The sequence below is a fragment of the Plecotus auritus genome (genome assembly GCF_963455305.1).
Source record: "Plecotus auritus genome assembly, chromosome: 5".
In the NCBI taxonomy this organism is placed as follows: Eukaryota; Metazoa; Chordata; class Mammalia; order Chiroptera; family Vespertilionidae; genus Plecotus; species Plecotus auritus.
In genome coordinates, this window is record NC_137776.1 from 155,809,055 (window position 1) to 155,826,030 (window position 16,976).

The window sequence follows — 16,976 nt, forward strand, 5'->3', positions numbered from 1 at the left end:
ATTCCTTCCCTTAACCTAGCAAAATAAAAAAGCAAAGCATGCCCTAGCCGGTTTGGCTTAGTGGATAGAATATCAGCCTGTAGACTGAAGGGTTGGGGTTCAATTCTGGTCAAGGGCACGTGCCGGGGTTATGAGCTCAATCCCCAGTAGGGGGAGTGTAGGAGGCAGCCAATCAATGATTCTCTCTCATCATTGATGTTTCTCTCTCTCTCTCCCTCTCCCTTTCTCTCTGAAATCAATAAAAAGATATTAAGATAAAAAAGAATATCACACAGTCACACGCACGCACGCGCGTGCAAAACATTATTTAGAAGTAATAGGTCAGATGCAGTGAGAAACTAAGGGTCTCTGTACTAAGTTTCTGGCTCTGGATCATGGGCTTCTACTTCTGGCTGAGCTGCTCTCTCCTGGCCTCACAGTCAGTAGGATTGTCTATCAAGGCTTCCTTTTTGGAGACTCAGTTTTGATTTTCTGGATTATGTGCTAATTCTTCTCCTGCCAGAATTTAAGTAGACTTTTTGCTGTGTCTTCTTTTTTGTATCTGTCCCCTCCCCCTGTATGCATGAATAATTCAGTTCTGACTTTTCCCACACTTATTCCTTCTGTAGGTTCGAATTAAACCTGAAAGGCATTCTGGTTTTCATTCTTTGATCCTTTCTAGTCTTCAGAACAACACATACATCAAGGATTAAAACCAGTGCCTCCAGTCTTTTTCCTAATATGTGATCAGAATGCTTTGTATTTTTTGACTGATCTTGTTCCTGCCCATTTTGAAGGTTAGCTTCTTTCTTGTACTGATTTTTCCCCTTGGGGTTCTAATCACTAACCTCTTTTTTTTTTTCTTCTTATGCTCACATGTTGCCTTAAACTCAAACGGGAAAAGCTTACCCTGTATCCTGCTGTATCCACAGTGTGGTCTGGAATCCAGTGTTCAAATTTTCTTCCTTCGTGTAAAGCCCACGTTTGTGCTGCTCCCTGTCTCTTTTAGTGGAATTACCTACTAGGCTGTATAATGTAGAAGCCCAAGGGTCATTTTCCTGTTACCTTCCATTTGTCTCCAAGTTTTTATTTTTATTTTTAGAGAGAGAGAGAGTAAGGGAAAAGAAGGAGGGGGGGGAGAGAGAGAGAGAGAGAGAGAGAGAGAGAGAGAGAGATAAACATTTAAGTGAGAGCGAAACATTGGTCGGCTGCCCCCTACCCGGGATCCAGCCGGGAATTGAATCGGCAACCTTTCAGTGCATGGAGGATGATGCCCAACCAACTGAGCCACACTAACCAGGGCTTGTTTCCAAGTTTTATCATTTCTGCCTGAATTCCTCCCACCCTAGTTCAGTAACTCTTTTTAATTCCTGCTGTATGGATGCAGGTCCTTACCTCCTTCATGAGAAAACGTAAAAGCCTAACCTATGGTCTTCAAGAGGCTTCTGTTTCCCATACTACTACCAAGGTGTTTTGTTTGTTTGTTTTGTTTTTTTAATTACTAATATGAGGAGTCCATCATTTGCTAAAAGTATCTCCTTTTTGGATGGTGAATATTGGTTTTCCTCATTGCGAGCCAAATGGGTACTTGGCAAGAAAGGAAATGTGGGAATTTATTAATTAGGTACATATGAGGATGGTGTCAGAAATGGCTTCCCTGTCTGGTAACCTATAGAGCACAGTAAGGTTGAGCTCCCTTTCCAAGCACAGTGTTGCACATTTTTATTTTTGCTTGGAGCAGGATTTGTAGCTGTGTTCATTGTTTAGTGCTGGACCTTTAGGGTGACTCTTAAGCCTTGGCTTGACCAACCTGATTTCCTTGGCCAGCTTCTGATGTTGGACCTGTTTGTTTGGTTCAGCCATGTATTTTAAAGTCTGAAAACAAGACAATTTTAAACAAAAAATTCTTTTTATTAAGTTAGGGAAAAATGATTTTTTTCCTCCTTTTGATAGTAGTAGAGGGCCAGAATCTGTTTATGACATTTAAAAGCAGGTTTTCCTTAGGGTTATGATAGCTAGAGAAGTAGAATCTCAAAGAATTCTGCATTGGAAAAATGCAACTTCTCTAAGAATCAACACTAAAATTAAACCAAGTATTCTCTCTCATTTGGTAAGGGGAGAAACTAGTGGGTATTGAGACAGTTCCGTACACGGCTTTGAGGTCACTGGACTCGGGTGCAACTCAGCTTGCTCTTGATCCCACAGCTTGTGGCTACCTAAGTTAGAAGCAGAAAAAATTCTGAAGAATTAAATAAAGCTTTGACTGTGCTTGTTCCACAGCTTTTGAAGATCCTGATAGTGCTGTCGATGACCGAGATAGTGACTATCGCAGTGAGACCAGCAACAGCATCCCACCTCCTTACCATTCGACTTCTCAGCCCAACGCTTCTGTGCACCAGTTCCCTGTGCCTGTGCGATTGCCACAGCAGCTGCTACTTCAGGGCAGTTCCCGGGACTCTTGCAATGATTCTATGCAAAGTTATGATTATGACCTCGATTACCCAGAGCGGCGGGCTCTCAGGTGGGTGTTGGAAACAAAACACTTTCTTTTCCTAGTATGCTGAGCCCAGGATACAACTGACATCAAAGATTTGGGCACTTTAACCTGAGGTGGTAATGGAAGTATAGCAGTAAGATGGGACGAGAGACAGTTATTTTGTGTACAGTTATCTTTTTTCTCTTCCACACATTCACATTTACACGTTTCCATCAGTAATATTTCTCTTTATGATTAGCGATTCTCAAATGGTGAGAGAATGCCCACTGGGGGTGGATGTCTGGGAAAAGCCTGCTCACTTCTCTGCCCAGCCCAGAGATTTTGATTCACCCTTTACCAAAATTAAAAAGAAAAATCACAGATGTTAAATGTTTGGATAACCCCTCCTACCTAAATATTTCCCTGGGAATTTCAGAAGAAAACTACTATGGATATCTCTGTAGCAGATTCAGTGCTTTTGCTGAACCTTTAAATTTCTTACTTTATTGATTTCTTAAATATATAAAACATTTGTATGGTTAAAAAAATGTGCCAAAATCGGTTTGGCTCAGTGGATAAAGCGTCAGCCTGCGGACTGAAAGGTCCCAGGTTCGATTCCGGTCAAGGGCATGTAACTTGGTTGCGGGCACATCCCCAGTAGGAGGTGTGCAAGAGGCAGCTGATCGATGTTTCTCTCTCATCGATGTTTCTGACTATCTATCCTTCTTCCTTCCTCTCTGTAAAAAATCAATAAAATATATTTTTAAAAAAATGTTAAGGTGCAATACAGCATACAGCAAAGAATCTCCCACTCACACTTTTTGTCCTCCTTCACCCCATCCCCTTCATTTCTCAGTTTTCTTACCACCCTCATTTGTTTCTTATGTATCTTTCCGTAGACTATTGTCGTATATTTATGACTATAAAAGCAAATACATAAATACATGCTCCCCACACCTCTAACTTTAAAAAAAATTCAAACTTATAATTTAGAGAAATAATACAATGAACACCCATATTCACATTGCCTAGATTCACAGTTGTATTAACATTCTGTCACATTTATCTCATTTTCTCTAATGTATATTAATAAACACATACCTTTTTTTTCCCTGGACCATATGAAAGTAAGTTGGCAGCTAGCTGATGTGGCTCAGTGGTTGAGCATCCACTCAGGAACCAAGAGGTCACAGGTTTGATTGCCTGTCAGGGACATGCCCAGGTTGCAGGCTCGATCCCCAATAGGGTGCGTGCTGGAGGCAGCGATCCATGATGTTTCTCTCTCATCAATGTATGTTTCTATCTCTCTATCCTTCTTCCTCTTTCTCTCAAAAAAAAAAAAAAATATCATATATAAAAAAAGGAAAAAAGAAAGTTGCAGATACCATGTTACTTTACCAGGAAGTACTACAGCATATAACTCCTAAGAAAAAGAGCTTTCTCTTATATAACCTCAATACTATGATCATACTCAAGAAATTTAATAATGTAATGAAATTATTTAATATATAGACCATATTTTAATTTCTCCAGTAATATAATACTAGTATATTTCCTTTTTTATTCAGGAGTCAGTCAATGATCATGGTGCAAAACATTTGATATTCCTGATTCTGTAGTCTCCTATAATTAACAAAATTTCCTTTCTTTTTTTTTTTTTTTATTTTGGTCTTTTAAGACACTACATTTTTTGAAGTATTTAGGCCAGTTGTTTTGAGAATGCCCTTAATTTTGTTTTTGTCCAGTTGTTTCTTCATGTTTAGAATCAGATTAAACATTTTGGCAAAAATAGTACAGATTGCCCTAACCCGTTTGGCTCAGTGGATAGAGCGTCGGTCTGTGGACTGAAGGGTCCCAGGTTCGATTCTGGTCAAGGGCATGTACCTTGGTTGCGGGCACATCCCCAGTAACGGGGTGTGTAGGAGGCAGCTGATCGATATTTCTCTCTCATCGATGTTTCTAACTTTCTATCCCTCTCCCTTCCTCTCTGTAAAAAATCAATAAAATATATTTAAAAAAATAGTACAGATGATGTTTTCTTCACATAAGGTTACTTTGTCTCATTATTGGTGTTCAGTTTTATCTCTTGGTTAATAAATCTGTATATACCATATTTTTCCAGTGTAAAGTTACCTTTCCCCTTTGTAATTAAGGATTTCTGGGTTATATCTGAGGTTGTGTTAATATTCTGTTTCCCCAACAACCTTTAACCCATTGACTTTAGCATCCATTGATGATCCTTACCTGAATCAATTGTTTCATTGGTTGGAGGTTAGTTTTTTAAAAACCATTCCAATTTAGCACATATTTTGGTTGCTGAAATTCACCTATCTTAGGATGATCTCTTTAAAAAAATATTTTTATTGTTTTCAGAAAGAGGAAGGGAGAGGAAGAGAGAGACAGAAACAATAATGAGAGAGACTCATTGATTGGCTGCTTCCTGCAACGCCCCCTACTGGGGATTGAGCCTGAAACATCGGTATTTGCTTGACTGTGAATCAAACCGTGACCTCCTGGTTCGTGGATCGATGCTCAACCATTGAGCTATACTGGCTGGGTGATGATCTCATTTTTTGCCCCACCTTACCAAACTGGTGAATATTTATATCCTGAGCCTCAGATGATGGTCCACCTGCTAGACAGCATCCTGTCTCAATTTACTATCATTACTGAGTATATTTTCAATGAAAATTTTTTCATATATCAACCATCAAATAGAATTCTCACTCTTTATAATCTGATTCTAAAAAGAAACATGCCAGGAATCCTACTATAGTTGGTCCCTACTCCTTGATGGTTAGGTATTTAAATATTTGTATATTTTATTCATTTGATTTTAGTTGTTTAAGAAAAACCCACACATAATAGCAAAAACAAAACAAAACACAACAATCCCCCCCCCACACACACACACATTTTTGGCCCTCTTTCCCCTCTGTATTTGCAAGCATTAGATGAACAGGCCAGTAGTAATAATGGCACATCAAGCTAAATGACTACATACTCTGCTGGACAACTGCAGTTGCCTAATAAATACCCTATTATAATTTTATTTACTTCCTGGGCTACTGCTATAATAAATAACACTTAGAAGAGCATTAGTGATGTACTTTAAGTTGCATATTTTTTTCCCTAAAATTTTTCTTTAATTGATCCAATATAAATTTGATTTTACTGTATTATATGAAATGAGGTTAAAAAGTAAATACTTTATCAGTTCCAGCAGAGGAAAAATTAACATGATTTTAAAATATATATATTTTTATTTCAGAGAGGAAGGGAGAGGGAGAGGGAGAGAGAAACAGCAATGATGAGAGAGAATCATTGATTGGCTGCCTCCTGCGTGCCCCACACTGGGGATTTGAGCCAGCAACCTGGGCATGTGCCCTGACTGGAAATCGAACCGTGACCTCCTGGTTCATAGGTCAATGCTCAACCACTGAGCCATGCCAGCTGGGCAACATGATTTTTTAAAAATCTTTATTGTTGAAAGTATTACATGTGTTCCCCTTTTCCCCCATGGACCTACTCCAGTCCACCTCTGTAAGTAAACTTTTATTATAGACATTTTTAACTTAAATGTTTGAAATTATTTTTCCTTTAAAACTTTTTGAAGAAATTCTATCACTAGCATTGATTTTTTAAACTTCTCTATTACTATAAATACTGAATTCTTGGAAAGAGTCTAAGTTCTTAAGTTGTACAGTTTTATAAGAAGAACATTTAAAAACCTTGAGGAAATAAACATGTTTGCAGTATCTTCCAATCAGAAGTTTAAAAATAAATAGCTTCATTCACTCTATCGCTGGCTATCTGTTGATTTTAAGTTGTAACTACAAAGACTTTTTCCAGACTGGACTTAGTTTAGTTTCAGTTTTTGAGAATAATGGAGAGTAATGAAACTGCATGTGAAAAAAAAAATATGTAAAGTTGATTTCCTCACTCTCTCAAATGGACTTCCACCTAATGAGTCCAGAATAATGGGAAATGTATGTAAATTATGTAAAAATACATAATTTGAGGTTTGATAGTAGAATTAGACTTTGTTAGATGTTATATCGCCAAAGTATCTCTAGTGTTAATTGGTTTCAAAAGACTATCAGTCTCTGGCCAGGGGAAGGTCAATGGGGAAAAAAAGGAGACATATGTACTACTATCTGTAATACTTTAAACAAAAATAAATAAATAAATAAATAATTTAAAAAAATAAAAATAAAAAAATTAAAAAAAAGACTATCAGTCTCAAAGGCTAAAAATCTTGAAGATTTTTAGTGACTAAGTTACAACTTTGATCCTTTTTTCTGTTTCCTAAATAAATGTTATTGGATGTTAGATCTATAAAAGAACACACTGAGCTGACAAGCTCCTAGTCTGCAGGCTCTCTCTACACCCCTGCCTCACTACATGGGAAGTAGGCAGTCTCTAATCTACCTGAAAGAAAGGTCAGCTCTCTTCTGTATTCACTGACTTAAGGTGAACATGTGGCTTCTGCTGTTGTACTCAGTATAGAGAAAGATTTTCATTTCACTGGAATCCTCAATGCATATAGTCTTCGATTTCACAAATAACAATTATAACGCTTTAAATAATTTGCTTTTTTTGGTACTGTAACAAGATTTGACTTCTGATAGTCAAAGACTATTTTTATTATGTGTATATTTTTTCTTTCTAAAAGAAATGTGTTTGACCATATTGTTGGCTGTACTGCCTCAAATATAACTTTCAGCAGGTTAACAGCTTGGCTTCTCTTCAGACCCAAATTTATCAACAAATTTAGGTTTCTTGAAATCCCTTGATATGTTTTCATGGAATACTTAACAGTTTTAAACTTGGCATTGTAGATATATTCTATATATCAGTGATTTTCAACTGGTGTGCTGCAATAATTTTGAAAACATGCAATACCTGACTATTTAGTCAGGGGCACTGACCTCTTTTCCCTTAGATTATCAAGTAAAAAATGACAACAGCCAACAACAACAGCCATCTGGTGTGAATGAATCAAAGTCATACCTGTTTTTTTGACAGATTGGGAAAAAATATAATGTATTTTTTTGGTGTGTTGCAGAATTTTAGTAATTAGTTTATGTGTGCCATGAGATGATAAAGATTGAAAATCGCTGCTATACTAATATATTGCTGAGACATGTTCATTTTGTTAGCTTGTTTCTTAGAAAATAAAGGATTTTAAAAAGCTTATGATAGCCAGTGAAGTATTTCAAAGTTATTATTATAGCTGTTCTTTTTTTGATGTGGAAAATACTCTTTTACTACATTGCTATAATATTAATTTAAGATCATGTGGATTTCCTTATATTTTTCAATCTGAATGGTTTTTATTAAATTGATAATTGTACTAATTCTAGTTTTCTTATTGACTGTGCACTAAATCTTATTTGTTTCTTTTCCCTGTTTTTCCTTTTTTCTTTGCTTCATATTCCTTCAAACTTATCTCTTTACACTAGACAAGGCTTACAGGCTAAAACTGACAGAATTAGGATTATTTCAGCTTTCTCTGATGTTGACTATAAAGAGCAAGAAGGTATATATGAGCAAATAGAGGGGAAAACATCACAAGAGTTTCTAGAAAACGGTAACATAAACGTAAAAGAAGCAGAGGTAAAGGGAATTAGAACTTTTTCAAAAACTGATAAATGTTACAGCCAGCAAGTACAACCAAGTTATAAGAATTGGAAAAAGATACCCTCTCAAAGCCAAGAAACAGAATTCTCTATTGCCTCTAACTTTGACCTTAAGTTTGAAGCATCTATTTCCTCTAGGTATCCTCAGAAATATGATACAATTGATAGAAGAAGGAAAAAGAAACACTTGTACAGTCATTTGGAAGACAATGAAAGAAGACAATATAATGATAGATTAGGAACTAAGACTAACTTCAAAAGTATGTATTCTTATAGTGAAAATTGTAACCTTTGCAGCATTGAAAAGAAGAAAAATAATTACCCAGTTTTGCACCCCTACAAAAATGGATTTGTGGTTAAGTGTGGCATGTGGGCTGCTAAGTTGGAAAGTCATGATTATGATCTTCCAGGTTGTTTTAGGAACTGCGAAAAGTCATCTGGCTTAACCCAGCATGTCACTGATTTCATTCCATTGGATATTCTTGAAGATTCTACTAGCAGTACTTCTGATGAACTTCTGGATTCCCCCATTTCTTCTGATAAGCAGGAAGGTTTATTGTCACCAACATGCCATCCATCCAATGTCCATCATATTAGAGGCTTTCCTAAAGAATATTATGTAGCAAATCCAGCAATTCATCCATTACAAAGGATGAATTGCAGTGCAAACACACTTGGAGATCTGTCTGGGTGTCCCATGGAAGAGATAACCCTTTCTTCTACTGAATGTAAGGAGAACTATATTGATACAATAGATGAGCTTCAGTGTTTTGTAGAAACAGTCTCAGAATATTTAGCAGAGAAGGAAGAGGAGATTGATAAATATGGTTCCCTTTCAAAAACTAAAAAAACATATAAAATTAATAGTACTGTTGATAATGCAGAACAAAAAAACCCTGGGGATCAAATACCACCTATAAACATTGTCAAGAATGACAAGGACAAGGCCATCTGTTTTCCTGAGTTGAATGGAGTGAAATGTGCTGTTGGTTCTTTGTTCAGTTCACTCACAGAAAAGGTGGGCTCGGGCACAAAGCATCTAACATTCTCTATGGAAAAGCTGGGTTCTTTAGCTCCAGAGAGAACAGAAACTCTTATTAAAATAGAGACAATTAATTCGGGACCTAGACCCAGAGCCAAGTCAGTATCAGAGAAGGATCTTTCCATGCAATCTCCATTACCTTCTCAAACAATTGATAATAAGGATTTTGGCAGACATAACAAAACCTCTGGAAATGAGCACATAGGCATTAAAACTGGAAGTTTAGGCTTTCAGGATGCAGCAGAAACTCTTGGAAGGGACTCTGATCCACAGAGTCAGAGTTCAGTTATAAAGTCTGTTTTCAGCATGCTAACTCCTTTAAAGATCTTTTCAGAAAAGGATGAAACCAAAAAAGATAAGAACAAGCCAACAAGAAAGGAAAGCTTTGTTGGGTGTGGTTCAGAATCAAGTCAAAAGGAAGATACACTTGGCAATGACAGTAGCATCACTGCTTTAGACAAGAGTAATGGAGACAGTACAGGCTTGTCCCAAAAGACCATAAGTGAGGATTTGTTGTCTTCCCAAGCAGCCAGTGAATCTTCAAACTTAGCTAGTTCTGCAAGTAAGAAAGATGATATTGAGAATCTGTTGGAAAGAAAACCCCACATAGACCTCTCTCTCTTACCAGATGAACCAAAAGTACTAGTATGTGCCAAAGATACTCCAGGAGGACATCCTTGTGTAGCTGGCAGTAGAATTGCAAATAAAGAGGCTTCTTCAACGGCATTAGAAAGAGACAGAGTTACTGGTGATGATGATTTCCTTGAGCCACTCAGAAAATCTTTTAGCCAGTTTTTACTCACTTCCACTGAAAACTGTTCAAAGGAAACTTTGTCAGAACCTAGGAAAGTTCATCAGTTGGAGGAAAATGGATGGGAAAGGATCCCTAAGAAAGATGGACATTCCTTTTCCTTTAGTGGAAAATTACATATTCCATTTCTCAGTGTTCTTAGTAATTCTGAAAAGCAGCAGGATTTAAGAGAGAAAGGAAGCATTTTTCCTTTGTTTAAATTTCCTTTCACTGACAGCCATATCACTGTCAATGACCAGAGTTTTCATGGCTCAGAATTAGCCATTGATGAAGAGATGCATAGAAACTGCCATGAAAATACCAAACTTAGTTCAATAAAATCTAGTTCAGTTCCAAATATTCATAATAATCTTGGAAAATTTGGAGACCCAGAGAAATTGAATAAAAATGACCAAAAAAAATGTCCTGAAGATGGCACACTTAATAAAATAAAGTCTGATTCACTTTCAAATACTAATAATGATCTTGATATAGAAGTATTAAATTCGAGCGACCACACAGCAGAAGAGAACTGTGAAAGAGATACTTTAGCCATCCTTGCAGTTGTGCCCAAAGAACATATGCCTTCTGATTCAGAAGAAAGTAAGACTCTTTCACAAGTGACATCTTTAATAGTATCAGACTCTTCATTAGCATTGACTTCTATTTCACAACCCACCTTGATTAATGAAATTAGTGAAGACAAACTTGTAGATAAAGCTTCCAAGAAAAGAACCCAAGGAGGCCTCCTTTCTGGCCTGTTTAACAGATTCTCTTCTCTTGAAAACTTGTCTAGTACACAAGAATTAAATTTGAAAAATGATGATTCTCATCACAGGAATAATATCCCAAGCTTACTCTCAGGAATATTTAACTTGATAACCAGTAACAGTATGATTGATGATAATAAACCAGATGAAGCAAAGTCCATGTCTTTAGGCGACATAAATAATTTGAGTGGAAATAAGCATTTATTCTTGGATGAGATCCCTGTTACTTCATGTGTGACTTCTGAGAACCAGAGGAATCATGATGAAAAACAAGAAACTTCTGGCTTCCTAAAAACTTTCTTATCTTCATCTAAAGAAAACATATCGTTAGTTGATGCTTGGGTTGATAATCATCATTGCCCCTATATATGGAAAAACCAGCACAGTGAAAAGCATTGCCCCTCTTCTGAGAACAGTGTACCAAATGCTCAGGAAGACCTCTTAGAAAAATCTTTGGTTAAGAGGCCAACACCACACCATGTTGTTGAGGCAAACTTATATGAAAATTCAAATAAGTTAAATCCACCTATACTAAATACTAACTTTCTTAATAAATCAAACCACTATCAAGCTTTTGAAGAGATGAATAATCATTTTTGTTATGAATGGGACTCTGATATAAAAGATTTATCTAAAGATTCCAGAATACTTCAGCCAGTTTATTATATGTTGAATCAAAATACATTTCCATCAGCTGATGTTTTTTTGTGGCCTGATTCAGAAAACACAGCAATAAATTTTTGCCAAAAAGATCAAAATGCAAATATCTTGGAGTGGAGAACAAATTCAAACAGTGTCATTTGGTGTGACTTACCATATGAATCATTCGATCAGTTTGCATTTAATGAAGATTACTTAGTAAGAGGTGATATGTGGGCAGCTAACTCATGTAGAAATTCTTGTCATCTTTCAATTAATGAGACTGAGAATTCACTAGAAGAATTACCCATTGACTTAAGTTCTTCAGGTTATGAGAAGACTTCAGACCCCATAGATGATCAAGAATCATTAAGAATGGATGAAAACTTTGCTTTTTCAAATGTTGGTTATGAATACCAGGAATGGTTGTCATGTCTTGAAAATGGAGTGTGGTGGCCATTAGAGGATGGAGACTATGGGTATTATATGTTCCATGATGGTCAATATATCTATTCTTTTCTCACTGATTCTACTGGGCAGTATGCATATTTATTTATACCTGATTGTCCTTATCAAGAGTATTTAAATTGTGATTTACAGACAAATGATTTATCAGGTATTATATTGGATGACAACATTATTTCTGCCTGTAGTTTTAGAATACTAGATAAAGAAGATGAATTATTATGGTATGTTGAAGAGGAACCAACTGATGACCCTCTTGATTTATCTATAGTTTTGCCAAGAAGTGAGGGACCAATGTATCTAAACTTAGGAACATTTTCACAAGTTCTTGAAGAGTCAGGGTACAGCCAAAGGGATCGACCATTAGATTTTTCAGTCTGTAATTCTCAGAAGTTTGAAGGAGATTTTGGATTTTTTGAAGAAAGGTTGTGTGTTTCTGAAGACTTTGAATGTACATTGGATCTCAGAAATCAGCCCCAAAGTGTTGGTAATCATGTCTTAAATAAAAATCAAATTAAAGAGGGAGACAAGAACCAGGCTGTGGTTAAGGATTCATTAGTTTACCTTCCCAGTTTTCATTGGCTTCAGGCTTCTGAAGAAGGTACTACTTTGGTTCATCTTGAGAATATGACTAACAGCCCACAACAAACAGAAGAGATGTTGAACAAAGTGACTTCATTATTTTCTGCTTCGGGTGCTCCAGTTGGAAGTACTTTGAATTTTGAAAATAACGAATCCTTAGAGTCTTTGGCCACACATAAGAAGGATCAGCAGTCAAACTTGGCAGAGCTCACAAATGACGAGCTTCAGTCATTAATCTTGCGTAAGCAATCAGAGAGTAAATCCCAAAATGAGGAGGAAAGTCTTCTTAAATATTCAGAGAGACAAATAGTATCCGATGTTCAGCAACCAGAATTTACTGAAAATGTGAAGCAAGAATTTCCTTTAAATAAAAGCAATCATGTGAAAAAACAAAGTCTGTTGAAATCTGTTTTTCAGGTAAGCCAAATAACTCCTCAGGCTAAATTAGGTGTAGAAGATGATGAAATCATGACAACCGACTCTGTTTCAGTTCCTCTTGCATCACAGTTTAGTAGGGATGAACACAGAAATAGTGATATTCCCCAAGACCAGTCTTCTAAAGAGTCTGAGAGAACATTATTTAAAAGTGCATTGAAACTCTTTGGTCAGGGAGAAGACTCTTCAGTAAGTGCAACAGCAAATGAAAAACAGGCATCTGGGTTTTTGAACCTCTTTAAAACCCAGATGAATAAAGAAGGATCACCAAACTTAGAAAAGAATGGTGATAAAAATAGAAAAATAACATCTCAGGAAAAGAATGAATCTTATGGTGTTTCAAATTTTTTTGGTACCCTTGGAGATTTCTTTAAAACCAATGTATCTTCTACACAGACAACTGAAAATATGTCTGTTTCTTCAGTGACTAATAAGGATGAGGTAAAGTCAAGTCCTAATCCAACGAAGCCAACTATCCAGGATTTTGGGAACTTTCCTGCTGCACCAGTTTCCTCTAAAGGGAAGGTTCGTGTTAGAAGTCTGAATAAGCAGACTACTATTGATGATACTGGGCTAAAGGAACCATCAACTAAGGATATCCAGGGCAATAATTTGACTGAAAAAGAGGTACCCTCCAGAGACCACTTAATCCAACAGTCACCAAATCCATCTTTCACAACAAATTGTTTCAAAGAGTCTTCAAGAGAGTCTTCAATAGAAACTAGTGGTGTGTCTACAGTGACAGAAGTTTCAGGAAGTAATAAAATATCTTTTGATATTCTGAGCAGAAAAAATTTAAATGAACAAGATCATTTTTCTGATAAAGACTTAAGTTTTTCAACTGTCACAATATCTCCACCCCAACCGGAGTTGCCAACCAGAAAGAGTATATTTTCTTTCCTGACTGGATCCGGAAAATCTGAGAACAAAGCCTCTGCTACTCTACCAAGAACCAAATCTCAAGCAGAAAGGCTATTCACACTCCCTTCCTTTTTTCCCACTAATTCAAACATCAAGAAGGATGCCTCTCATAATAGCTCCTTTAGTTTCTTCAGCTTGTCCTTTTTGGATGAAAAACAGCAGACTCCTGGGGAAAAGCATAGCCTCTCAACTATTGCTCCAGTGACTTCCCAACCCTGTAAGAAGCCAAGTGTTTTTGTAGACATGTCTGGCACGGTGAATGAAGGTTCCAATGACAATAGAGGTAGCATAGTCCAGGAGTTAATTCATGAGCAGCAAATGGCTCCTTGTGTTTCCATTAACAACACCATTGAGGTTACCTTCCTTGATGATGAGCTCAATGTAGGAGAGAACTATCAGGGAAAACTAGAGTCCAGTGATGGATCATGGATATCTTTAGCAGATTTCCAGTTGAGTCAGTTGCAAACAGACATTGCTCCTCATTCACCAGGATATCAGGCACAGACCGAAACACTGCTTATTGGTCCAGACACCTTTGAGGTAGCTTCTCATGAAGAAGATTTCATGCAGGAAGCCTTCCTCAGTGGCTCACTGGCCAAGTCTTTTCCACATGATAGTCATTTGATTGGAAAGCTCAACAATTTAGACACTTGTACTAACCACCACCAAAATGAAAGATTTTCTGGTGACCCATTGAACTTGCCATTAGAAAAGGCCCCTGTTGAGATCTTAACACAGATCCTGGAGCCAACCTCTTCCTCTGAAGAGCTGGGGTGTGCAGGGCACCTCCAGAGCCGAGATACAGATAAAGAGGAAGACAAATCATTGTTGGGCTCTTCAGTAGAAATGCTTTCAGGGTTTGTGAACAAAGTGAAATCTTTCTCTGGGAGCTTAATTGAACCTCCCAAAACTTTCTCTGGATTTTTCTCCTCTTCTAAACCTCCAAAGAAAAACTCTTTTTTCTCTCTTGCTTCTGGTGCATCGTCTCCGCCACTCAAAGGTGAGTTATTTGGAATTGTCAAAAGTCCCAAACCAGACACATGCAAACAAGAATCATCTATCCCAGCTACTGCATGGCTTCAAAATGGTAGTTCCAGAGATGCTGTAGGATCAGTGCCTCCAGAAAATTTATGGAGAGCGGCTGCTTCTACATCATTCAATTCAGAATCTGCTCTCAATGACTATAGAATGACTGTGCTTAGAGCCAAGTCAGACTCAGAGACCTTGACAAATGATCCTAACCTAACAACCGAAGTGGAAAACAGTAATATTCCTGACCATACCTTGACAGATGATCTAAAACTAATGACTGAAATGGAAAACAGTATTCCTGACACTATTCCAGAACCCCAGGGTTCTGAAACAATTGGGGCTACATCTTCTATATCAGGAGATGATACTGGACAAGGAGTATTATCTCTGAGTGATGAAGGAGACATGGGGGTGTTGCAGGGCACAGACACAGAGACATCATTTGAAGCAGAGCATATTTCATTGCCAACACCGTCCCATCCAGATCCTACCTGGATTGCCAAAGATCTTCCTTCTCCAATTCAGCCACTTCTTCCTCTTGAGCCAAAGCCAGCTATGCAATCTGCCTTCACAAAACAAAACATCTTAGAGCTACAGGCAACCAATTCACTAGAAACCAGTACCACAACACTGTTCAGTGAGGCAAGTTCAGTTGGTCAGAGTACCACACTGGAAACCCAAGAATCCCTTTCTCACCCTCTGTGGGAGGAACCTGTGCTTTGTGCCAAAGAAAGTTATGGGATATTTGATGCCCAGAAAGATCCACCTGCAGCCCTCCAGGAAACAGAGCAGCCAAGACCACGTTTTGAGATCCCAAACATGACCAATTGGCCAAAGCTCCATTTCCCATCCTCTGCTGCTGACTATGGGAAACCACTGAGCTCTTTCTTTTTCCCACCTTCCTCCTCTGGCAATAGGGGAGCAGAGACTGGTTTAATGTCTGGTTTTAAGAAGTTGTCAACTCTGTTTGAGGGAGGTAATGAGGGAAAAGGCGGTATAGTGGCAAATGATACTAAACTAAGGTTTGGAAAGAAGCTGGATCTTTTATTCCCCTGGCCAAAAGAGCACAAAGGGGACCCTGAACAAATGCCTACAGAATCCTTCACTCCAATTTTGATTATCAGCAGTGATCAGGACCTTAACTCCAGTGAAGCTGACAAAGCCTTGGAATCTTCTCAAATGTCTGGGGTCAGTGCTCACCCAGCTAAAGTCTCTGCTCAGCTCTCTGTGACCTCTGATCAGCTCGAGGCCAAGCCAAGTATAGGTGCTCATGGGCTTTCAGGGCTTGGAGAAGTGGAAAACCAGCAAGAAATCCCAGCATCTGGAGAAGACTGGAGTACCAAAGGCAACCTCTCTGGCCTCACCATTCCTTCAGGGAGTCATGAGGAAGAGCACTGTACTGTCTCTGAGCTACTTCACCAGCCAGAAACACAAGGAGAGAAGGCAATGCCTCCTAGCTCTGACTCTGTTTTGAATGGACAGCTGCCAGTTACGCCGCATGGCATCAAAGAAACAAAGACCAATGAAAGGCCTGTTCTCAACTAAAGCATCATAAATGATTTCAAGGAATTGATCTTTTATGATGCAATGACTTAGAGGTAGATTAGATGTAGCCTGCTTTTCCTCCTTCCTCTTTCTTTCCTAGCACCCGAATTTCATGTTAATTAGAGGTTAAGTAACAAGAAATAATGTATGGGTCTTTTCATCCTCTCCCTTCTCTCTAGTGCCAAATTTAAATTTATTTATTGGAACAAGGAGTTTCCTACTTAAAGGAAAGGGTAGGCCCTGACATTTACTCACTCTGATTTGCTCTGCCTTATATAACATGGAATGGAGAAGGGAGGGTAGGAAGAGGCAGCAAGTAGTTGAGTAGTATATATTAATTACAACCACATGATGGGCTAGGATGCTTCCTTGGGCCTTCAGCACTTATATCTGTAATAGCTGGGGAGAGACCTACTTTACTTCCCTTTCCAAGTCTTCTAAGACACTTTCTTCAGTGGCAATGAGGGTATTAAGTAAAATACAAAGTACAAAGGATGGCTTGGGATAATCTAAATTCTATATCCTATTCCACATGAATTTGCATAGCTTCTTCCAGTCTTTGCCTTTTATTATCTCTGAGACTTGTGTCTGATAAATGCTTTGAACGAAGTCTCACAGGAGCTCAGGGCTATTATTTGCTGTAGTTCTTCAGTCTGGA

The 16,976-nt window shown here is 37.9% G+C and overlaps 2 protein-coding genes across 6 annotated transcripts in view; both read left to right on the top strand.

The window, feature by feature from the left end:
- LOC308249258 (protein unc-13 homolog B) overlaps window positions 1–16,976 on the top strand; it is a 159,182-nt gene that overhangs the window by 65,424 nt on the left and 76,782 nt on the right. For all 5 annotated transcript variants that reach the window (XM_080670300.1, XM_080670291.1, XM_080670292.1 and 2 more), the window contains exon 8: window positions 2,260–2,500. In XM_080670300.1, coding sequence (XP_080526426.1) covers window positions 2,260–2,500 — 241 coding nt within the window. The remainder of the gene's footprint in view (window positions 1–2,259; window positions 2,501–16,976) is intronic.
- LOC308249555 (uncharacterized protein) lies at window positions 8,465–16,318 on the top strand (the record flags this gene model as incomplete). Its single annotated transcript, XM_080671115.1, has 1 exon — window positions 8,465–16,318. One exon carries the CDS (start codon window positions 8,465–8,467, stop codon window positions 16,316–16,318), a length of 7,854 nt encoding a protein of 2,617 aa, XP_080527241.1.